Raw genomic sequence first — 23,642 nt, forward strand, 5'->3', positions numbered from 1 at the left:
ACTCCCTCTGCCCGCAGCAGGAAAAGCCGCCCAGGCGCGCCCCAGCTGGGGAGCTGGAGTGAGGCCGCACAAAGTGGGGCGCTCCGCCCGTGCGCCTTCCCCCCACCGGAGGGTGCGCAGCCGGGGAAACGCGCCGACAGCAGGGAGTTCTCATGTTCAATTGTCCAGACATAGTCACATCCCTAACACTGCAGAAATAACTGCCGCCCAGCCCTCAGTCCACTGCCTGGAGCGGTGGACGAGCCGAAGCGGCTCTGGCTCCCTCCGGGACCCCCGCCACGGCTGGGCATCCCTTTGTGAGCTCAGGGGCGGGTGTCCTGGACATTTCATATAACTGGAATCATATCATACTTGTCCTTTTGTGTCTGGCTTATTCCCCTTAGAGTGATGTTGTCAAGGTCCATCCAACAAAGGCCCCAAAAGCATGGGCTGTGGGGTTGGAAGGTTCTGCCCGGTCCTCCTCCCCCCAGAGCCTCAGTTTCCTCATTGTGAATCAGGTGATGAATGAGCCCAGCCCCACAGAGTTGTTATTGGGGTGCGTGAGCCAAGGGGCCCTCAGCAGGCTGGTGTGTAGAGGTACGCAGGGGTAAACCGTCATGGGCAAACTTCAGATTCCACCCCTGCTTGTTTTTGCAAGAGGTGCTTGAAGTGAGGTGGGCACCCAGGCAGCTGCCATCAGCGACCCTGGCACCTTAAAGCTCTGGGAAAAGCAGGGCTCCCGGGGGAGGGACACCTGAGAGTGTATCAGAGGCATACGTGCGTGCGTGTGTACCTGTGTGCATGTGTACCTCTGTGTGTGTGTGTGCGTGCATACCTGTGTGCGTGTGTGTGCGTGCGTGCGTGGGTGCATCCATTCACTGGCTCATTCATTTACCAGATACTGAGCTTCTGCTTTGGGCTAGCCATTGTCCAGGGCATTGGGGACCCAGGGGAGCAAGACGGTCTCAGCTGTTGCCCCTACAGAGCGTCTGGCCAGCTTGTCACCCCAAGGCCACCTGTTGATCTACCCCATGGGCCCCCCATTTGAAAGATCCTTTCCAGCAGACGGTGTCTATTAAATAGGAATGGAGCCGTTTTAAATGGGTTTTGGAATGAGCATAAATAAAACACGGACTTAATTCATTTCCCCATTTTTTATTGATCAAAGACATCCTCAGCTGCCAGTCAGAGCATCTGATCGGGGACTTGGCAGCGCGCCCCGAGGGGCTGATGCTGCTCCTCGCTGAAGCGGAGCCTCCCGCTGGCGCTTGTCACCGTTGAGCGCAGCGTTCGTGCCGCGTGGGGGGTGCTGCAGTTGTCACGGTGTTGTGGAAGCTTTTGCGGCCTTGTTGCAGAACGTAAAATTCCGATGGGGGACCCTTGCCTCTCTCAGCAAGATGCAGAGAATATTTTTTTAAATGTGGTGAAATTTGCAGAACATCCAATTCACCGTTTTAACTATTTTAAAGCAAACAATTCAGTGACATCTACTACGTTCATGTACAACCATCACTGCAGCCTGGTTCCAGAACCTTCTCATCACCCCAAAGGACATGTTATCAGGAGGGACCAGTCTCTGGAGAAGGACATCATGCTGGGTAAAGTAGAGGGTCAGCGAAAAAGACGAAGACCCTCCACGAGAGGGACTGACCCAGTGGCTGCAACAATGGGCTCAAGCATAACAAGGATTGTGAGGATGGTGCGCGGCCGGGCGGTGTTTCTGTCTGTTGTACACGGGGTCATTGTGAGTCGGAACTGACTTGACGGCACCTGACAGCAGCAAGCAAGGAAACCCCGTACCCGTTAGCAGTCACTCGCTGATTCTCACCCCCACCCTCAGCTTCTGTGGGTCTGCTTATTCTGGACATTTCATGTAAATGGAGTCATATCATATTTGTCCCCTTGTGATTGGCCTGTTTCACTCAGTATGATGTTTTCAGCGTTCATCCACGTTGTAGCATGTATCACAGCTTCATTTCTCTTTACGGCTGAGTAATAGTCTGTTGTGTGGATGGGCCACACTGGGTTTGCTCATTCATCTGTTGTCTCGCCACCCGGGGCCTGCGCTGGAGCCTGCAGGGCTGTGCCTTCCTGCCCCAGGGTGGGGGTGTGGGGAGAGGCGGCGAATGAGTGGTCAGGGGACACCAGCCGGAGGGAGCCTGTGTGGAGTGGCGCGTGGGGCCGGGGCGGGGGTCAGCAGGTGGGGCCCAGCCCGCCTTTCCCTGTGGGCCCACCCTCAGCGGAGCTTTGTCCCAGAGCCACAGGCATCAGCCTCCTGACATGGGGGTGGTCACCAAAGGGGTTTCCCGTTTCCCACCCTGTTCCCTCCCCAGGTGGCGTGAGGACAACCAGGTGAGGTGGGATTGGGGTCCGTGGTGGGCGGCTGCCCTCGTCTGGCCTCAGTGTGGCGTTCTGGGGGGGGTCCTCCGATCCCAGCTCGTCAGTCACAGTGCTGCCCCAGAGAAGGGTCCGCTGTGGAGACGAGCCTTGTGGCCGTGACGCGCCCCCTGCCAGGGCACTTGAGGCCTCGCTGGCCACACTGACGTGGGGCTGGGCTCTGGGGTCTCTGTCCCCTCCTGCCCCTGCGGCTGCAAGGAGCCAAGTGACAGATGACAGCGAGTGGAGGGAGCCGGGCGTCCAGCCGAGCCCGGGGGGGGTGGCGGCTTGCAGTGGAGCCAGTCCTCCTGCTAATCTGATTCCAGCCTGATTATGTCCCAGGCGGCTGGTGGGTGGGGAGAGGGAGGCTGATGCTTCTGGACACAGCGGCTCCGCTCCGCCTCCATGGACGAGGGGTTGTGTGGGGTGCAGGGAGGCCCACCTCTTCAGTCTGGGGCCTGGGGACGAGGAGGCGGGATACTCACACCCCCATGGACTGCCCTCAGCAAACAGTGGGAGTGCTGACTCGGCTCTGGATTCTTGTACGAGGACAGACCCTCATGGGGGGCCACTGGGCCAGACCTGCCCCTGAGAGCAAGCTCTCCCTTACAGGACGCTGGCCAGATGGTGGCTGCCCTTTGTAGAGGGCCCATGGGCCGGGACAAGGCTAGTCCCAGAGAATAGTGTCCCTCGAAGTCACTTTTATAGGACATCACTCACAGAAGATTAGGACCCAGCCCACTCCAGCATGACCTTACCTTTATTGATCGTGTATTTCCAAACAAGGTCACGTTCACAGGTATAGCGGTCAGGACTTCGCCACGTCTTCCTGGAGACACAGTTCAACCCACGGGCCCCTGGAGATACAGCCCATCCTCTTGTGGGGCTTTCACCCGCCGATGCAGACAATGGTTCAAACCCTGGCTTGGCCGTTTTCTCGTGAGTGCCAGAGTCCTTAATTTCCCTGGCCTCGGTTTCCTTACGTGTAAGATGGGGTGACTCTAGAAGGGGGAAGAATAAATGCATCGGGGGGCAGAAAGTGCCGCGCAGCCCCAGGCGCACAGACAGCGTCCCGTGAACGGTGCTGGGTGGCCGGGATGGCTCCTCCATGGTGGCGCCTGAGGCTGGGAGTCCACCCTTGTCGTCCGGTCTCGTCTGGTTGTTCTCTCGCTCAGTTTTCTGGAGGCCATCCACGGCGGCACGGGAAGGCGGTCTCGGTGGGTCACACGGCCCCTGATGGGTGTGCCTGAGCCGGGAGAGGAAGCCGGGGCCTCGTGGGCCATCATGGCCCCAGGTGGGTGTGCCTGAGCCGGGAGAGGAGGCTGGGCCCCGCGGGCCATCATTGTGGTCAGCGCCTGTGTCATTAACTCTAAAACGGGAGGCTGAGGAGGAGGGAAAATAAACGTGTGGTGGAAGCAGACGGGCAGCGCGCAGAGAATAGCTGAGCTGGGCTGGAGGTGAGCGTGTCCTGTCCTGCAGGTGGTCGGAGGGGGCCGTGACGAGCAAGGAAGGGCCAGAGCTCACGGATCCCACACGGGAGGGCCCACACCCTCCGTTTCTGGCAGTGCTGTGGGACACACGGGCACCTCAGAACGGGAGCTGGGCCTTCTGGGCCATGCGGCAGGTCCAGCGTGAGCTCTGGTGCTGTCCTCCCCCCAGCGCTGTGTCCCTCACCCTGGGCTCATTCACCCTGTTCTGAGCACTGTGGAGGAGGGTTGAGACAGGGCCTCCGCCCTTGAGTGGATGTTATGGACTGAACTGTGTCCCCTAAGGTGTGTATCAGCTTGGCTAGGCCATGGTTCGCAGTACTGCGTGGTTGCCTGCCATTTTGTCATCTCATGATTTTCCTGTATGTTGGAAATCCTGCCTCTATGATGTTAATGAGGTGGGATTAGTGGCAGTTATATTAATGAGACAGGACTCAATCTACAAGATTAGATTTTGTTTTATATCCATCTCTTTTGAGATATAAAAGAGAGACGTGAGCAGATATACAGCGGGACCTCATACCACCAAGAAAGCAGCACAGGGAGCAGAGCACGTCCTTTGGACCCAGGGTCCCTGTGCCTGAGAAGCTCCTAGACCAGGGGAAGATTGATGACAGGGGCCTTCCCCTAGAGCTGACAGAGAGAAAGGCTTCCCCTGGCGCTGTTGTTGTTGTTTGGTGCCGTCAAGTCAGTTCCGACTCATAGTGACCCTGTGCACCACAGAACGAAACACTGCCCGGCCCTGCGCCATCCTCACAATCGTTGCTGCGCTTGAGCCCGTTGTTGCAGCCACTGTGTCAATCCATCTGATTGAGGGTCTTCCTCTTTTTCGCTGACCCTCTACTCTACCAAGCATGATGTCCTTCTGATGTCAAACTGACAGACACCTGGGGGTCCCCTGGAGCAGGCACCCTGAAATTGGACTTCTAGCCTTCTAGACTGTGAGAGAATGACTTCTCTTGTTTAAGCCACCCACTTGTGGTACTTCTGTTATAGCAGCACTAGATGACTAAGACGGGGGGCTCATAGACACAGCGATACTCGATTACACGCCCTGCCCCACAAACTCTTGAATAGCAACTGGGACTGCACCGGAAGGCCCTTGCGGGCGTCACGTCTGAAGTGGGTACGTGGGAGGCCCCGGGGGAGACACTGCAGGGAAGGAGCCCGTTCAGGACGTGTAGGAAGCGCGTAAACTGGCCAAAGTGAACATACAATGCTTTTGGTACAAATGATCTGAATCGTTAATGTGGGTTGGAGGGCTGTGGAGCGAGGAGGGGTGTTAGTGCTGGTCCTGGGATCTGGCAAGAAACCAGCGGCCTCCAGTGGACTGTCCACAGGCCGTGGGTGCCGCCACCACACAGGGGTGGTGAAGCCAACACCGCCCCCACCTGGGGGTACTATGCAGCTGTGAAGAAGGATGAGGCCATCCCCGGGAGCCGGTGGGGAGTCGCTTCCATAACATAGGGTGACGTGAGAAGAGCGAAGGGCAGATACGCTGCTGTGCACGTAAGACGTGAGGGCAATGAGAAAGCATTCGTGTAACTGCTTGTTTTTGCAAATAGAAACCCAGAAGAATGACCCAGAGCAAACGAGGTTGGTGCCCAGGGTGGGACGGACAGGAGGCGGTGACACACTCCTGGAGCACCTTTTTAATAGTTTGGACTTTTGCAAATACGTGAATATTTTACACTCATAAAACATATCCCTGCTGAACCCCTTTGCCGTCAAGTCGATTCTGACTCATAGTGACTCTACAGGACAGAGTAGAACTGCCCCATACCATTACCAAGGAGCGGCTGGTGGATTCCAACTGCCGACCTTTTGGTTAGCAGCCGAGCTCTTGACCACTGAGCCACTGGGGCTCCCATAAAACATACACTGAATTCAGCAAGGATTGGGGAAATCCTGGCAAGGAATACTAATGGAAACAAATGAACCAGCTGTATTCAAATGAACAACAAAGGGGAGCGAAGGGGAATGAAAAAACAACCCCTGTAGCTTTGGATACAGTGTTTTGATTATATACCCTCAGACAAAAGTGAAAAAGAGCTGTAAATAATCTTGCACTCTAGCTGTTATATTTATCGTTCTCAGGGGCATGCGGTAGCAATTCTGAAACTACTTTTGGTATATTCTAGGATTGAACAAAGAAGCAGAAATAATGAGGTCTGTCTGGGTTTCTCACTGTCAGAGAAGGGAGTTAAACACATGGAAAGGGAGAAATGAGAATAAATGAACCCTGTGGTATTGGGTTGGAATTGAAGGGTATGGAGATATAGCTGTATATCTATATCTAAGGATCCCTGGTGGCACAATGGTTACATGCTTAGCTGCTAACTGAAATGACAATCTGCTTCTGTAAAGATTACAACCTAGGAAACCCTATGGGGCTGTTCTGCTCTGTCCTGTAAGGTCGCTATGAGTCGGAATCAACGTGACAGCACACAGCCACAACAACATACCTGTCTTAAGCTGGGTTCTCTAGAGAAGAAAAACCAGTAAAGTGTATAAATATATATAGAGAGAGATTTAGATCAAGGAAATGGCTCATGCAGTTGTAGAGACTGGAAAGTCTCAAATCTGTAGGTCAGGCTGGAGGATTCTCCTGATTCATGTAGCTGCAGGGGCTGGCGAACCCGAGATCGGCAGGTCAGACAGCAGGGCTCTGGCTCACAGGCTGTGAAGACCGATGAATCCCAAGATCAGTAGGCAAGATGGCAGGTAAACTGCTAGCTCAAGTCCCAACAACTAGAGGTCAGATGAACAGGAGCCAGCTGTAGGAGCCAGAGCGAGCAAAAGCCCATGAGCCTTGCCAGAAAGTCCACTTATATTGGATGCAGACCACACCCCTAAGGACACTCCCTTTCAACTGATTGGCTAATCACAGTAGATCCCATCATGAGGGTGATCACATTATATTGGATCTCGTCATGGAAGTGATCACATCATTATACGACTGTTGTCTTAGTCATCTAGTGCTGCTATAACAGAAATACCACAAGTGGATGCCTTTAACAAAGAGAAATTTATTTTCTCACAGTCAGGTAGGCTAGAAGTCCACATTCAGGGCAATCAGTCCCAGGGGAAGGCTTTCTCTTTCTGTTGACTCTGGAAGAAGTTCCTTGTCATCAATTTTTCCCTGGACTAGGAGCTTCTCTGTGCAGGAACCCGGATCCAAGGGACGTGCTCTGCTCACGGCACTGCTTTCTTGGTAGAAAGAGGTCCCCACTCTCTGTTGGCTTCCCTTTCCTTTTATCTCTTGTAAAGGTGGTGCAGGCCACACCCCAGGGAAACTCCCTGTACATTGGGTCAGGAATGTGACCTTAGTAAGGGTGCTACAATCCCACCCTAATCCTCTTTAACATAAAATTACAACCACAGAATGGAGGATAACCACACAATACTGGGGATCATGACCTAACCAAGTTGACACATATTTTTTGGGGGACACAATTCAATCCACGACAACCGCCAAACTACCTCGTAACTGCCAAACCACTGAGAATCATGGCCTAACCAAGTTGACATACAATCTTAACGATCACTATATATATATATCTGTCCTAGATGTGTCTGCTAAGAGGGCCTAAAAGCAATGACAGGCTGTTACCAATGAACACACCCACCACCCAGTTCTTGGCTTCTAAGTACCATTTTCAGTTATAAGGAAGCAGGGCTTCTTGGAGAAGTGGCTGCTGCCAGGACTGGGATAGGAAAAGTACAAGATGAGCCTGGAACATTTTATGCCAGAGAGTAAGGATGTGCTCATAGAACAATGGGGACACGCCAAGAGGTCATGGAGGCCACCTGGAAGGGTTCTCACTAGGCGCTTCTTGAACGACGTGAGCACCAAATAAACGATAGTAGCTTCTTATTGCAACTCAGATAAATAGATAACTGAGAGCACAAGTGCTCGCAAAGGGGTCAGTGTCGTCTGTGACCAGTGACCAACCCTGCTGGGACAGAGAAATGGCCTAAGAGAGCGACAGTCCCCATGCAGGGGGCACCCAGGGATGGGGGCACTGTGGGCTGAGGTGGGTGCGTGGCAGAGATGAGGGGTCCTGGCCAGGAACGGCGAGTGCAAGGGTTTCCTGAGTGCAGTTTGCTTTGCGCTGAGCCTGCCTTAGATTCTGGTTTTGGTCTGTCCTTCCCCTGAACCTCTTCATTCCTCTGCATTTCTGGTGGGTGGGGACAAGCTCTCGGCAGTTCTCTGGAAATCCAGCAGTTGGGCCCTGAGAGAGTGGTTCATGATGGCGACATGTCTGAAATCCTGGGTTACTCTTCACCTGCGTATGCGGCCACGTGTGTAGACTACAACCATAGAGAGTATGTTTGTCAAACTGCAGCCTTGTAGACTACCTGTGTGTAGACTACAGCCGTGTACAGGGTGGATTAATCAGTAAGCACGGTAAGCACAAGCTGACTTGTGCCTGCTTACTAATCTGTAGTGCACATCAAAGATGTGGTGAAACCCATGTGAAGTTGTGCACTTTAGATTAGTAAGTAAACACAAGGAAGCCCGTGCCTACCTTGCTTACTGGGTAATCGTCCCTGGCCATGTAGACTACGTGTGTGTAGATTACAGCTGTGTAGACTACATGTGTGTAGACTTCTTGTGTGTATACTATGTATGTGTAAACTACAGCCGCATAGACTATGTGTGGGCAGACTACGTGTGTATGCTGTGTGTGGACTAAATGTGTGTAGACTATATGCGTGTAGACTGTGTGGACTCCATGTGCATGTAGACTGTGTGTGGACTCCGTGTGCGTGTAGACTGTGTGCGCGAGTAGACTGTGTGTAGATGCCATGCTGAGTTGGGTTGGGTGGGCTGATGGCTCCCCTTTAGTGCTGGCATTGGACAGAGCGCTCCGCTTGCATCCGTTGACATCATTAACTCAGTGAGGCAGGTCATGTTAGTACATCAGGCCGCCATCACGCTTCCCTGGTCCTACAAGCAGACGGGAATCAAACCTGAGCAGGAGTGACTCCAAAGCCTGCACTTCGGCCACCCTGCCGCCCCCCTACGATTCTTTATCAGCTCTTTCTGCATGAGGACTGGGGGAGGGCGATCTTGTTTCCCCTGCCCCTGTGTCCCCAGGCCCCTGCCCCATCTGCATCTCTGAGCCCAGTGGAGCTGGGGCACAGCTGGTGGGGTCACGCGTGAAGGAGATGAGCCAGACACCAATTGGAGGGTTCTGGCTGGGGTGCTCCCCCAGCCTCCCGCTGTGGCTCTGACAGGGCACCCTGGGCCCACTGTGGCATCTGACAGGATGATCCCGGCTGTTGCCTTTGTCACGTGTAAAGTCATAGGGTGGTCTGTGCCTTTGGAAGGCATGTGCCTGTGCTCTCCCTGCTGACTCAAAGGCCACGTGCTTGGTCCCAGCCATGACATGTAGAGTTGAGACGTGCTGGGTACTGCTAGGAAGGGCATGGGCAGACCGCCATGAATGGCTGCGTACGCCAGGTATGCCATCTGCAGCGTCTGCACCAATGATGGCAGACGACGGTGTGGCTTCTCCATGCACTGAGAGGCCTTGGGTTTTGCAGCTTTCTGGTGGGGGAGGCCAACAGGCCTGCTGTGGTTAAAAACTTGGGCTGTGGAGCCGGCTGCCTGGTCGACCCAGTCCCACCTCTCCCAGCCTGGGCACTGGGGCAGCTTCGTCAGCTCGCCGAGCCCGTGTCCTCACCAGTAGAATGGGAACATGCTCGTGTGTGGGCACCCGGCAGCAGAAGCGTGGTGCTGTTACTGCTGTTATTATTCCTGACCAAGTTTTAACCATTTTGCCCTTTTCTGCTCCAGTTTCTGTGTTTGAAGAACATCCGCACCTTCCTCAAAGTCTGCCACGATAAATTTGGACTAAGAAACAGTGAGCTCTTCGACCCCTTTGACCTCTTCGATGTCCGAGATTTTGGAAAGGTGAGTAGTCTCCTCTTTGCTCCGTCACCGAGGGCGGCTGGCTCAGAGGCAGGTGGACCAGATGGCCAGAGCGGGCCGGGCACCTCGACACGGCTGAGTGGATTTTCCATCCCTGTCTGACAGGTGCAGGCTGGGTTGTGTTACACAGAGGAGAGTGTGGAGCCAGATTTGTGCAGGGTGGGCTGGGGGGCGGCAGGACGGACCCTCCTGCTTCTCAGGCCGCCCCAAGTGAGGTGGTGGTTGTTATCAGTTGCCACGCAGTCAGCTGTGACTGCTGGCGACCTTATACGTAACAGAACGAAACGCTGCCCGATCCTGCGCCATCCTCGTTGTCATTGAGACGTTTGAGTCCATTGTTGAGGCTGTTGCGTCAGTCCAGCTCATGGAGCGTTTCTCTTGTTTTCACTGACCCCTCCACCTTACCAAACACGATATCCTTTTCTAGCGACTCGTCTTCCCCCATGACGTGTCCAAAGTAAGTGAGCAGAAGTCTTACCTCTAAGGAGCATTCTGGTTGTATTCTACGTGAGGTTAAGTGTCATGGATCCAGAAGGGGAGGGGATGCAGGGTGTGCACCGCACGGAAGTGGGATTGAGCCGGCCCCGCCTTTGTCCCCAGGGATCCGGAGCATTAACTTCCTCCGAATCTCTGACTCTTCATCTAGAATGGGGCAATGGTGGTCCCACCTGCTCAGGGTTGGTGGGGATGATCTAGTAAAGCATTATTATGGCTTCTGTGGGTGGAGCCATCTCGCTTACACCTGGAACAAGCACAGCTCTGGGCAGGTGTTGGGGAAGGCGGGGTGGTCCGCCCGAACCCCAGAGGGCCCCACACGTGAGCTGCTAGGTCCGGAGCAGGTAACCCTGGGAGCCTCCCTGCCATGGATTGAATTGTGTCCCCCCAAAATATCTGTCAACTTGGCTAGGTCATGATTCCCAGTATTGTATGATTATCTACCATTTTGTCATCTGATGTGATTTCCCTATGTGTTGTAAACTCTATTACTATGATATAACGAGATGGATTAGTGGCAGTTATACTGATGAGGTCTACAAGATTAGATAGTGTCTTAAGCCAATCTCTTTTGAGATATAAAAAAGAGAAGTGAGCAGAGAGACATGGGGACCTCATACCACCAAGAAAGCAGTGCTGGGAGCAGAGCGTGTCCTTTGGACCTGAGGTTCTTGGGCTGAGATGCTCCCAGACCACGGGAAGACTGATGACACGGAACTTCTTCCAGAGCCCAAAGCGTTCCCCTGGAGCTGATGCCCTGAGTTCGGACTTACAGCCTACTGGACTGTGAAAGAATAAGCTTCTGTTTGCTAAAGCCATCCACGTGTGGTATTTCTGTTAGAGCAGCACTAGATGACTAAGACACTCCCCATGTTCTCAGAAAGCTTCAGTCAAGTGGCCGCTGTTGCTCAGAAGCTCTGCTGGGCTCAGGCGAAGGGCACCTGGAAAGCTGGGGCAGGTACACTGGGCTGGGGAGGCTTCCGCTCATTGTGGCTTCCTGGTGAACCCGGTACAGTGACGGGTGTTATGTGCCATTGAGAGGCCAGCAGGCCTGGGGTCGCTCATTGTGAATCCCGAGATCAGGACAGAAGTATCTTCTGATGGGTTGGGGCTGAGAGCATACAGCGTGGCGCAGGCTTTGCACCAGCCGTAATCCAGCTGCTCCCGAGCCCCCAAGCACTTCAAGATCTGCGTCGCTTGGCTTTTTCATCCGCGGCTGGTGCAGGCTCTGAAATGGCCACTCCCCGATGACGAGGCTGAGTTTCCACCAGCTGATGGGAATCAACATCAGAAGGCATATATTGCCTAACTGATTTGGGGACCGTTATCAGGGTGTGGGTGTTTGAGGAAGCATTGTATAAAAACATGATCTATGAAGTGCACCGGGGATTTTCATATTTGCAGTCGCAGATGTTGAGAGGAGCTCTTAGCGACTCATGTACGGCAGAACGAAACACTGCCCAGTCCTGCTCCCTACTCACAGTAGTTGTTATGCTTGAGCCCATTGTTGCAGCCACTGTGTCAATCCATCTTGTTGAAGGTCTTCCTCTTTTTCACTGACCTTCTACTTCACCAAGCATGATGTCCTTCTCCAGGGAGTGGTCCCTTCTGATAACACGTCCAAAGTACATGAGACAGAGTCTCGCCATCCTTGCTGCCAAGGATCACTCTGGCTGTACTTCCTCCAAGACAGATGTGTTTGTTTTTCTGGAAGTCCATGGTATATTCAATATTCTTTGCCAACATCGTAATTCAAAGGCTTCAGTTCTTCTTTGGTCTTTCTTAATTCGTTGTCCAGCTTTCACATGCATATGAGGCGATTGAAAACAGCATGGCTTGGGTCAGGCACACCTTAGTCCTCAAAGTGACATTTTTGGTTTTTAACACTTTCAAGAGGTCTTTTACGGCAGATTTGCCCAGTGCAATATGTGGTTTGATATCCTGACTGCTGCTTCCATGGGCGTTGATTGTAGATCCAAGTAAACTGAAATGCTTGACAATGTCAATCTTTTCTCCATTTATCATGATGTTGCTTATTGGTCCAGTTGTGAGGCTTTTTGTTTTCTTTATGTTGAAGTGTAATCCAAGAAGTGCTGCAAAGTGTCAAATCAGCATTGATATCTAGGACTTTCCCATCAGCCACCTGGGCCTGTTGATGCCTCCTTTAGTTCTGGGTCCTCCAGGGAGGAGATCTGGGTCCTCCCAGGAGCCCATCTCTTGTTGGATTGTCCAGGTATCAGAGGTTTATTCATCCTTCAGTGACATACCTGAGCCCCTCCTGCCACAGGGCCATCACCTGGCCCTCTGCCCTCACACACACGCACATATACACTCACACTCATACAAATGTGTCTGTGGTCACACACATTCAGATGCACACATACATACACGCTCACGCATATACTCACGTTCACTTATAAGGCAGTCGTTCAAACAGAATAAGGGGGTATTTCATGGTTTAAGGTCAGGAAGGGTGTGCATCAGGGTTGTATCCTTTCATCATACCTATTCAACCTGTATGCTGAGCAAATAATCTGGGAAGCTGGACTATATGAATAAGAGCAGGGCATCAGGATTGGAGGAAGACTCATTAACAACCTGCATTATGCAGATGACACAGCCCTCCTTGCTGAAAGTGAAGAGAACTTGAAGCACTTACTGATGAAGATCAAAGACCATAGCATTCAGTATGGATTACACCTCAGCATAAAACAAAAATCCTCACAACTGGACCAATAAGCAACATCATGATAAACAGAGAAAATATGGAAGTCATCAAGGATTTCATTTTACTTAGATCCACAATCAATGCCCTTGGAAGCAGCAGTCAGGAAATCAAACGATACATTGCATTGGGCAAATCTGCTGCAAAAGACCTCTGTAAAGTATTAAAAAGCAAAGCTGTCACTTTAAGGACTTAGGTGTGCCTGACCAAAGCCATGGTGTTTTCAATCACCTCCTATGCATGGGAAAACTGGGGAATGAATAAGGAAGACTGAAGAAGAATTGATGCCTTTGAATTGTGGTGTTGGCAAAGAATATTGAGTACACCATGGACTTCCAGAAGAATGATCAAATCTGTCTTGGAAGAAGTACAACCAGAATGCTCCTTATAAGCGAGAATGGCGAGACTGCGTCTTTCCTACTTTGGACATGTTATCAGGAGGGACCAGTCCCTGGAGAAGGACATCATGATGCTTAGTAGAGTAGAGGGTCAGTGAAAGATAAGAAGACCCTCAACAAGATGGATTGACTCAGTGGCTGCAACAGTGGGCTCAGACTTAGCAACAATTTTGAGGATGGTGCAGGACCAGGCAGTGGTTCGTTCTGTTGTGTATGGGGTGTCTGTGAGTCAGAATGGACTCGACGACACCTGACAACACCAGCAATAACAGTGTGTTCACTCTCGAACACACACAACACATACTCATATAACACATACAGTCATATACACTTTCTCACACTCATACACATTGATACACACTGTCATACACATGTATATACATTCACACTCTGCCATACATACACGCTGTCTCATACATATACACAGGCACACACTCAAACATACATACACTCACACTCATACTCACACATACACACACTCACATACACATAATCACACACACACTTTATACACTCACATAGACACTTGCACGTGCACTCTCTCACACACACTCTCATACACAGAACTGGTATTTAAAATAATTGTACAGAGAAAAAGTCAGGAAAACCGTAGCCAAACCCACTCCTTAGCCAGCAGTTAGGGCTCAGAGCGCTCAGCCTATAATTTCGTTTGGCTTTTAGTTTGCCGCAGCTGAATGCAGTGATGTAAGATGTGCACGCATTTGGCATGAAGGCTCACTGGCTGACCTGCCCAGTGTGGCTGCATGGTTTGCAAAGGGAGCCTCGTCAGCCACAGTCCTGTGTGGCCAGGCGGCTCCAACTCCCGGCGACCGGCAGCTCGGGGCTGCTGCCCGCTGGCCTCGGCCTGCCCACGGCGCACAGTGATGGTTAATGGCGGTACTTCCCACGCTGTGACATCTGTGTGGGGAGGCCTCGAGTGGGCCGTGGGTTTGGAGCAAGAGTAAGGGTCTGGGGCCTAGGATGAGAAAAAGAAATGAGGTAACCGTCCAGTCCCCCAAGCCGAGTTGTGGGGTCTCGGGTCCCGCCTCAGCTCCGTTGAGAACTGGAGGCTCAGAGAAGGGAAGGGACTCAGGGTAGTGTGTGACAGCATGAGGCTGCCCTCCTGCAGCTGCTGGTGGCATTGAGCCCTGAGGTCAGCTGGCCTGGTTTCGAATCCTGGCTCCATCCCTAGTGGCTGGGTGACTTTGAGCAGTCTTTGTGGCTGTGAGATGTGGTCGGGAGGATGGAGTGATGGACGCATAGGACACTCTGAGCATGGTGCCTGGCGCCAAGTGGGTGCTCATTATGTGGCGGTCACTTTGCTGCTATGGGTCCCCTCCTCCCCAGGCTTGGTTGAAACCAACCCAAACTTTCACCGAGAGATAGTGGCGGCTTCTGTCTTATTTTTTATTTTATTTTTGTTGCTGTTGTTGGGGATATACACAGCAGAGCATACACCAGTTCAACAATTTCTCCATGTACAAAATTCAGTGACATTGATTACATTCTTTGAGTCCTGCAACCGTTCTCACCCTCCTTTTCTAAATTGTTCCTCTCCCATTGACATAAAGTCATGGGCCTCTGCTTATTTTTTTCTCCTTTATTTTATTCTTAAGTCGTCACGTCTGCTGCTTTGGAAGAAGAAAGTGGTCATTGAGCAGGTGGACTCTGGAGCCCAGCAGTCTGGATTTAGTCCCAGCTCAGCCGTGACTAGCGTGTGACTCAGTTTCCCCAGCCCCATTTGTGAAATGGTGATGGTGAGCCCACCCTCTGAGGTCAGTCGAGGTGGAAGGTGTATTATTAGTTACCCAGTGCTGCCGTGAGGGGCCCTGGTGGCACAGTGGTTAAGAGCTTGGTGGCCAACCAAAAGATCGGCAGTTCAAATCCACCAGCTGCTTCTTGGAAACCCTACGGGGCAGTTCTGCTCTGCCCTATAGGGTCGCTGTGAGTTGGAATTGACTTGATGGCAATAGGTTTCTTTTGTTTTTGTTTGTGTTTAGGATAAGTGAGAAAAGGAGCCCTGGTGGCGCAGTGGTTAAGTGCTCAGCTGCTAACCGAAAGTTCAGTGATTTGAAACCACCAGTCTCTCTGTGGGAGAAAGATGTGGCAGTCTGCTTCCAAAAAGATTACAGCCTTGGAAACCCAATGGGGCAGTTCTACTCTGTCCTCTAGGGTCGCTATGGGTCGGAATCGACCCTACGGCAACGAGTTTAGTGCAGCTATAACAGAAATACCGCAAGTGTGTGGCTGTAACAGACAGACATTTATCTATTTTCTCACAGTTTAGGGGCTGGAAGTCTGAATTCGGGCTGCCGAGCCGCCCTTCCTGCCCGCTCCTTCTCCGTGCTGACCCGGGGACGTTTGCTTGTTATGTCCCCTCCCCTGTGGGTCTCTCTTCATGTGGTCCCTCTGTGGTTAGCATTCCTAAGTGGAGTTTGAAGCGCGCCAGCTGAGGCTCGGGTGCTGCGCTCGCTCTTCCCACGTGCGCACCTTTGTCCGAGCTGGACTGTTTCGATCTGCTCAGCCCTCCTGGCCCCTCCATCCCCCTAGAAAAACAAAACACAGACAGAGCCCCAGCCCCTCCCTCCCACACTGCACCTGGGTATCAGATGCAGAGGGGCTGCCCATTCCTGGAGTGCGGGGCTGGGCAGGGGCGTTTAGTCCAACACCTAGTGGACAGGGGAGGAGGGAAGGCCAGAATGGGCAAGGGCCTTGCTGGAGACCACCCACCCACCCACGCATCCATCCACCCACCCACCCATCCGTCTATCCTCCCATCCACCCTTCCATCCATCCTCCCACCCACCTACCCACGCACCCACCCAGCCACCCATCTACCCATCCATCCACTCATCCATCCATTCATCCGTCCACCTGTCCACCCATCCCCCCAACCGCTGACCCCACTTACCCACCTACCCATCCACCCGTCTGTCCATCCATCCACTCATCCATCTGTCCATCCAGGGCCCCGAGAGTGGGGCCCTGGCCCCCCGTCTTGCCTGTGGAGTCAGTGTCGGGGAGCGGGTCCAGGGAGTGGCCGTTACCTGTGCTTCCTTGCAAGGTGCTGCTTTCTGAGGATGGGCCGGGAGAGGGGGTCCTAGTGTGCATTCCCTCTGGCCAGAGTGGGGAACACAGGGCCCATTTCCTTCTCCGGGCCCCCTCCCTCCCTGAGGAGTGGCGAGAGGCCCAGCCGGGAGGCTGTAGCGTCTTCCCCTCTCCCCAGCACGGAGCTCTAGAGTCAGAAGTGACCCGCCGACTCCTGGGTGGGTGAGCTAAAGGATTACTCTCCAGGGCTAATTCCCATCCAGTGCCTGCCTGGAGCTTGTGTTAAGAATGATTCTGAAGCTTAATCTAGGATTAGGGTTAGTAAGAAAGTTTGGGATGGACTAGCAGTGGCCTGCGGAGGGGATGTGTATGCGGCCAGGGATCTGAGAGGCAAGGCTTTCTTTCTCACTTCTCCTTCCTGCCTGCTTGTCTCCACTTACGTTCATAGGACTCAGGAGCTGGCTAGTTGGTCCCAGGCTGTCCTGAGGTATATAGTTTTCCAGGTGTTTTTTTGCCACTACTCGAGCAAGTCCTGGCCAGACTTTTGGGGTTTTTTGTTGTTTGTTTTCTAAACAGCTGCCTGTCAGCTTCCCAAGTCTTACATGCTTTTGGAGTCATTCCTTGGGATGAGCAAAGGCATCCATCCACCCACCCACCCACGCATCCATCCACCCACCCACCCATCCGTCTATCCTCCCATCCACCCTTCCGTCCATCCTCCCACCCACCTACCCACGCACCCACCCAGCCACCCATCTATCTATCCATCCACTCATCCATCCATTCATCCGTCCACCTGTCCACCCATCCCCCCAACCGCTGACCCCACTTACCCACCTACCCATCCACCCGTCTGTCCATCCATCCACTCATCCATCTGTCCATCCATCCACCCGTCCTCCCATCCCCCCCAACTGCCACCCCACTTACCCACTTACCCATACACCCATCTATCCATCCCATCCATCCACTCATCCATCCATCCATCCATCCATTCGTCCGTCTGTCTGTCCATCTGTCCATCCATCCGTCCATCCATCTACCCATCCACCCACCCATCTACCCATCCACCCATCCAGCCAGCCAGCTACCTACTCTATTTATTAAGGTTTTCACATACTAAGCATTTATTAAACATTTACTATGCTAGAGATAGGAGTTCTGGTGGCACAGTTGTTAAGAAAGAGTTTGGCTGTTAACCAAAAGGTCGGCAGTTCAAATCCACCAGCCACTCCTTGGAAACCCTATGGGGCAGTTCTACTCTGTCCTATAGGGTTGCTATCAGTTGGAATTGATGGCAACAGGTGTTCTTTTTTTTTATATGCTAGAGATAAAGTGGAGAAAAAGACTCACATGTTGCCTTAGGAAGGGATACCAGATTACCACTGTGAATTAATGGTAGAAGAAAGAAACAAGCAAACGCAGACTCCAGAACTCCCAGCCCTGAAGCTGGCCAGCGTGGGCCCACCCTTCAGCCTGTGACGCTGGAATCTCTCCTGTGGGATTTTATCGTGAAGAGAAACACACCCGTGTTATAAAATGATGACTGCAACAGGAACTCCGTGTGCTAAAGGAAATGATAAAGTAGACCCGACATTATCCCTCTCCCCAGGGATAACCACTGTGGAGACGGGGGCTGATCCTGCCGGCGACTCTTCCTGTTTACAGAACCGAGACGGCCTCACAGCCCCCACCACGCTGGCCCCCACCACGCTGGCCTGGGTTCTCCTTCCCGCCTTCTCAGTGGGGCACAACGGGCTGTGGGGGAGGGCCCGAGGGAGCTGATATTTCAGTAAACAGGACACTCTGGGGAGCATTTCCTTAGCTCAGGAGGAGCACCGAGAGGTGCCCCCCATGTTGACTGGGTTCTTAGTGGTTCTGGGTTTGATGTGGTTCTGGGTTCTCTGAGGTCCAGGTTTGCTGTGAACTGGGTTCTCCGTGGTTCTGGGTTTGCTGTGGTTCTGAGTTATCTGTGGTTCTGGGTTCTTAGTGGTTCCGGGTTCTCTGTGGTTCTGGGTTCTTGGTGGTTCTAGGTTCTCTGTGGTTCTGGGTTCCATGGAGGTCTGGGTTTTCAGTGGACTGAGTTCTCAGTCATTCCAGGTTCTCTGAGGTCCAGGTTCTCGGTGGTTCCATGTTCTCCATAGGCCAGGTTCTCTGTGGGGGCCCAGGGCAGTTGGGGAGACCCTCAGCGGACTTCTCAGCCTCGGCAGCAGACAGGTGGACCCCAGGGTACCCTCGAGGGCTGTGGGAGCCCTGGGCATAGCCAGCTCTCAGGGGTGGCAGGCCCCATTCAGGAGGGAGACCCCCCCAGGCTGGCCTACATTTCTTCCTTCTGGCTCCTTCTCTCTAGTTTCTGGGGGGCAGGGCAGGGGGAGAGCAGGGGCTGCAAGTCAGGAGACCCTGGCTTGATTCCAGACTCTGCAAGTCCTGCGTCTCGGCGAGCCTTCGATCGTCCAGGGATAAATGAAGATACCTGTCTCGTCTGTGGCATTGTTTTATGAGGAGTCAGAGAAAACGAGCCACAGGTCTGGGTGGGCCGTCGTTTGTATTGGTATTCTCTTCTTGTCAACCACTAAGCAAGCGCCGGCAGGAACTGCAGGATCCAGAAAGCTGGTTCCGGAAGTTTTTCGTTTTTGGCTGCCTTCCTGGTATTTTTCTGAAGGGTCACATTAAAGATACTAGCTTTTGGCTCAAACAAGTCGTGTCCGGGAAGCTTCCCGTGCTGCCGGGGTGGGCGTGCTGCAGGCCGTGGTACAGGCCCATGTGTGGTGCAGCCACTGGGGCTCACTGCTGGAATCCAGCTGGCCCCGCGCCCTCCCTGTGGGTGCATAAATCTGCTCTTGTTTCCCTTCATGCCCTGCTTCTGGGCCCTTTGTCCCGCTGTGAAGGGCCTAGGGTGGGAAGGAGCGTGGAGAGCTTAGTGGGTGGCCACACCGACCAGCTCTCCAAGCTTGGTGGGAAGCTTGGCTTCTTTGGTTTGAAATCTGGTTGGGGAGCTTAGAGAGGGGCTGCAGGGTGCCTGTGGCATTCTTCCAATACGTCAGCTTCTGGAGAGTACAGAGATTCCATGGGTGATGCTCTAAGCTACTAACTGAAAGGTTAGCAGTTTGAACCTACCTGGTGGTGCCATGGAAGAAAGGCCTGGTGATCTGCTTCTATAAAGATTACAGCCAAGAAAACCCTATGGAGCTCAGTTCTACTTTGTAACACGTGGGGTTGCCATGAGTCGGAATAGACTCGACAGCAGTGGGCTTGGTTTTGTTGTGGAGCATACAGATAATAATAATCACGACAGTCACAGCCCCCATCTCCTTACTGTGCAGGGGGCACTGCAGGCAGCTCACGCAGTCTTTCTAGCGTGCTGTGACGCTGGCTGTCTTCACCGCCGTTGTGAGGAACAGGAAGCCCAGCTGCCTTGCCAGGGCTGCGGGAGACTGGATGGCTAGGTGCTGCACCACATCTTTCCTGGGCGAGCCCTGTCCCTCGTGTGCAGGGACACGTGGCCGGGTGAAGTTTTGACGCGGCTTCTCTGTGCTGCCTGGCTACCCCAGGGAGGCTGGTCAGTTGGTTTGAATCTTGTTTTGGGCAGAATTAAAAAGCAAAGGGAAAGTTGGTGAGGCTATTTGTCTCCAAGTTAAAGAGCAGCACACACCCTCTAATAAACAGATTTGATTCCCGTATTTATTATTCATTAAAGCATTTTGCTGGGCTCAGAAGCTTTCAAAGTGGTTAGATCTGGCTCTCAGCACAGTCTGGAGCAGATCAACGGCCACCTCTTAGAAGCTGAATAATTCACGTGTACCGGCACACTGCTGGGCGGCGCACTGCCCGTTCAGCAGATTCCTGGCTGAACTCCTTCCATCCGCCAGCCTCCCCAGTGACCTGGGACCTGCCCTGCCCCCTTCCCGTCATCTGCCAGGTGAGGCAGGTGTTTAGGTGAGGCAGGTGTTTGAAGGCACGACCAGCCATGCGGAATTCTGGCATCTAAGGTGGCTCAGAGGTCAGTGAGGAGGCCCCTCCAGGGCAGGTGGGAAGAGGCTAAACCAGGAGGGGGGCGCTCACAGCTCCTCAAATGACCCAGGGCAGTGTCTGTCCTGGCAAAGTGCAGATGATTCCCTCCAGTGGATTTCAAACCACTGACCGGCTTTCTCAGGGCACAGGGAGGGGGCAGGGAGGACAGGGAAGACGGAGGGAGCAGGGAGGAGGGGGAAGCAGGGAGGAGGCAGGGAGGTCAGGGCACATGGACGCAGGGAGGTCAGGGCACATGGTGGGGGCAGGGAGGAGGCAAGGACAGCAGGGCAGATGGAGGGGGCAGGAGGGAGGGAGAGAGGAGGCAGGGAGGAGGGGGCAGGGAGGAGGCCAGGAGGGCAGGGCAGATGGAGTGGGCAGGGAGGAGGCAGGGAGGAGGGGGAAGAAGGGAGGAGGGGGGAAGTAGAGAGGAGGGGGAAGTAGAGAGGAGAGGGGCAGGAAGGAGGGGGGAGGTGGGGAGGAGGGGCAGGGAGGGCAGGGCCCCACTGGATGAGAGCGGCTCCACTATTCTCTGTTTTCTCCGTGGCATTTTGCCTGACATTTTGCTTAAAGGGTTCTGAAGAGCCTGAAAACATGGTTTAAACCACTGACCCGTAGCAGCTGAGGAAAAGCTGCCTCCTTGGATTGGGCCTGGTGGCAGGGGCTGGGGCTTCGGGTCTCAGATCGGCCTGTGGGCGGTGGGGGTGAGGACTGGCTGGCTGGGTCACCACCTCTGGGCTGAGGGGCATCGCAGTGCGTCTCTCCTGAGTGTGGAAAGGTCAGGGCCCTCCTCTCCTGCCAGATCACGGCAGTTCCCACGGAGCCTGCTCAGCACAGTCCTGCACTCTGGCAGCCCCCCAGGTTGGCCCAGAGTGGAGGTCAGTCTGCCTTCCCGGTACTGACACCCCACTCCCGTGGCCTTGCCTCTCTCTCAGATCCTGCTCCCTCCCACTACCCTCTGTCTGCCCCGGTCAGCTTTGTGGAGCTCAGCTTTGTGGAGCTCGGTAGGAGTTGCTGGTGTTCCCAGAAGCCAGGTACAGAAGGACTGGTTGAGACACCATTGAGGGCTTGGTACAGAGTGTGACACCATGGAGTGGGCCGAAATTGGAAACCAGACAGTGCTGGGCTTGAACCCCTGGTCGCGCTGCCTCTCGGAGCCTTTGTTTCCCCATCTGTAAAATGGTTCTGAAGCTAGGTCCCACCTCTGAGAGTGCTGGAGGGAGGTTTGCAGTGGTGAGCTGTGTCCTCACAGAGAGCATCCTCGGTGAGCTCCACGTGGTGCTGTTACTCTATCAGCCCAGGAGGAGTGGACAGGCGACAGGCCCTCGGCCACGGGCAGGGACAGCTCTGCCTAGAGAGCCACCTGGTGCACCTGCATCCTGCCCTGCACCTTGCTGCCCCACCTGTGCTGCGTTGGGGTTTTGACAAGTGTGTGAAGATGTTGTCTCAGCCGCAGCCTTGATCTCCCAGTTTCGGGTCCGCATTGACCACCGTGTCCCTCAGCGCTCGTCTGGTCGGGGAAGGGGGTGGCAGTAACCTGGGGGTATCGATCTGACCCCTCTTCTGTGCTCACAGGCTGCCAAGGTCCACAGTTTGTTCAGCCCGTAATATTTGTTCATTAACTTGCTGAGTGCAAGCTTGCAGCGTTACCGCAGGGGCCTGATGCCTCTCAGACCGACGCTACGCTGGGTTCATTTTCACTCCCCCACTTAATGCTGTCTGCGCACGCTCTGGCCTGTCCCAGCATCTGCTCTGCACTAATTACTTATTAGAACAAGTAGCTGTGGAGCGCGCAGCCTCCAGGCTCCGGCCGAGCCCGGCGCTGGCTGTTGGCGAAGGCTCGCTTCTTCCTGCTGGAAAACATCCCTCGTTCTGTCTGCTGGTTGTGGTCATTAGGATGGTGTTCGGCCACCCCCTTTCAGAAGAACTCGACACCGGGAGACATAGGGTGTGTGTGCGTGTGCACACACTTAGAAGCATACACACACACAGACGCACAAGCAGACACGTATGTGCACACACATGCGTCGTCACATACACTCACACACTCACGGATGCTGACCCGCGGTGTTCTCTCCTAGTTCCTGGTGCTCCTGCAATCCTTCGCGTTCCTCTGCTGCTTATGAGCGCATCTGCCTTCCCCCCTGTGTGTGTGACCCTGTGTCTGTCCTCTAGGACCACCCCCCCCGGCCAGCTCCAGAATCACTTAGCTGATAGTGTCTCCAGAGAAATACCGTTTCCCCAGACCAGGTGACATTCCAGGCACAGGGGCTAGGACTTTAGCAGATCTCTCTGGGGGACACAATTCAGCTCTTACCACCGTCTGCCGTTTCTGTCTTCCGTGTCCACTATTTCTCTCTGCGGGCCCACAACGCAGGGACGGAGAGCCTGGATTTTCCTAACTCTTCCTGGTGCAAACGGTGCCTGCCTTTGTGCGTGCGTGTGTGTGTGTGGGGGGGGGAGTCCATGTCCACAGTTAATTAAGTTTTAATTGGCTAATTGTTTCTCCCCAGTGCCCAAAGTCCTTCACTGTGTCTGTGGAAGCCTGACAATTTGCTGTCTGCAGCAAAAACACTGAATGAGATTAAGAAGGTTAGAAGGCAGAAAGCAAAATGTAAATAAAGAATTGCAGCAAAGTGTTATTTCTTGGCCCCTGGCAGAGCCTTCTCGGGAACCCTGCTTTTCTGGGAGCAGAACTGACTCCAGCAGCCTGTGAGCGGGTGTGGGGGCTGAATGGGTGTGGAGGGGGTGAGTGGGCGTGGGGTGGGGAGCCAGCCCCTTGGGAGCCTCGGGTGGTAGATGTCAGCTTGTTGAACGGAGGCCCCTCGCTAGCTGTGTTTCAGAAAGCGGTTCCAGACCCCCAGCAGCAAGGTTTAACATGCTGCTTCCTGGGCCCCTCTGCCTGAGCTGTGGATTAGTTAGCTGGGGGCTGGAGCCTGGATTCTCCACCCTGTCTGATCTTGGTTGTTCTCAGTCCTTTTTTTAAAAATCATGTTAAAATACACATAAATAAAATTTACCACGTTAACCATTGCCGAGTGTGCGACTCATTGGCTTCTGGTGCATTCACACTGTTGGGCAACCACCCCCACCCTCTAATTCCACAGCTTGTCACCAGCCCAGAAGAACACCCCTACTCCCCACTCCCTTTCCCCATCCCTAGGACCCACTGAGCTGTTTTCTGG

At 53.7% G+C, this 23,642-nt stretch overlaps 1 protein-coding gene across 1 annotated transcript in view; it reads left to right on the forward strand.

Moving 5' to 3' along the window:
- The window catches only part of VAV2 (vav guanine nucleotide exchange factor 2), a 193,754-nt gene that overhangs the window by 35,286 nt on the left and 134,826 nt on the right, over positions 1–23,642 (forward strand). The window contains exon 2 of the mRNA XM_004388665.2: positions 9,649–9,765. Within this exon, the coding sequence (XP_004388722.1) occupies positions 9,649–9,765 (117 nt within the window). The remainder of the gene's footprint in view (positions 1–9,648; positions 9,766–23,642) is intronic.

This window comes from Trichechus manatus, unplaced genomic scaffold (assembly GCF_000243295.1).
Source record: "Trichechus manatus latirostris isolate Lorelei unplaced genomic scaffold, TriManLat1.0 scaffold00214, whole genome shotgun sequence".
Classification (NCBI taxonomy): domain Eukaryota; kingdom Metazoa; phylum Chordata; class Mammalia; order Sirenia; family Trichechidae; genus Trichechus; species Trichechus manatus.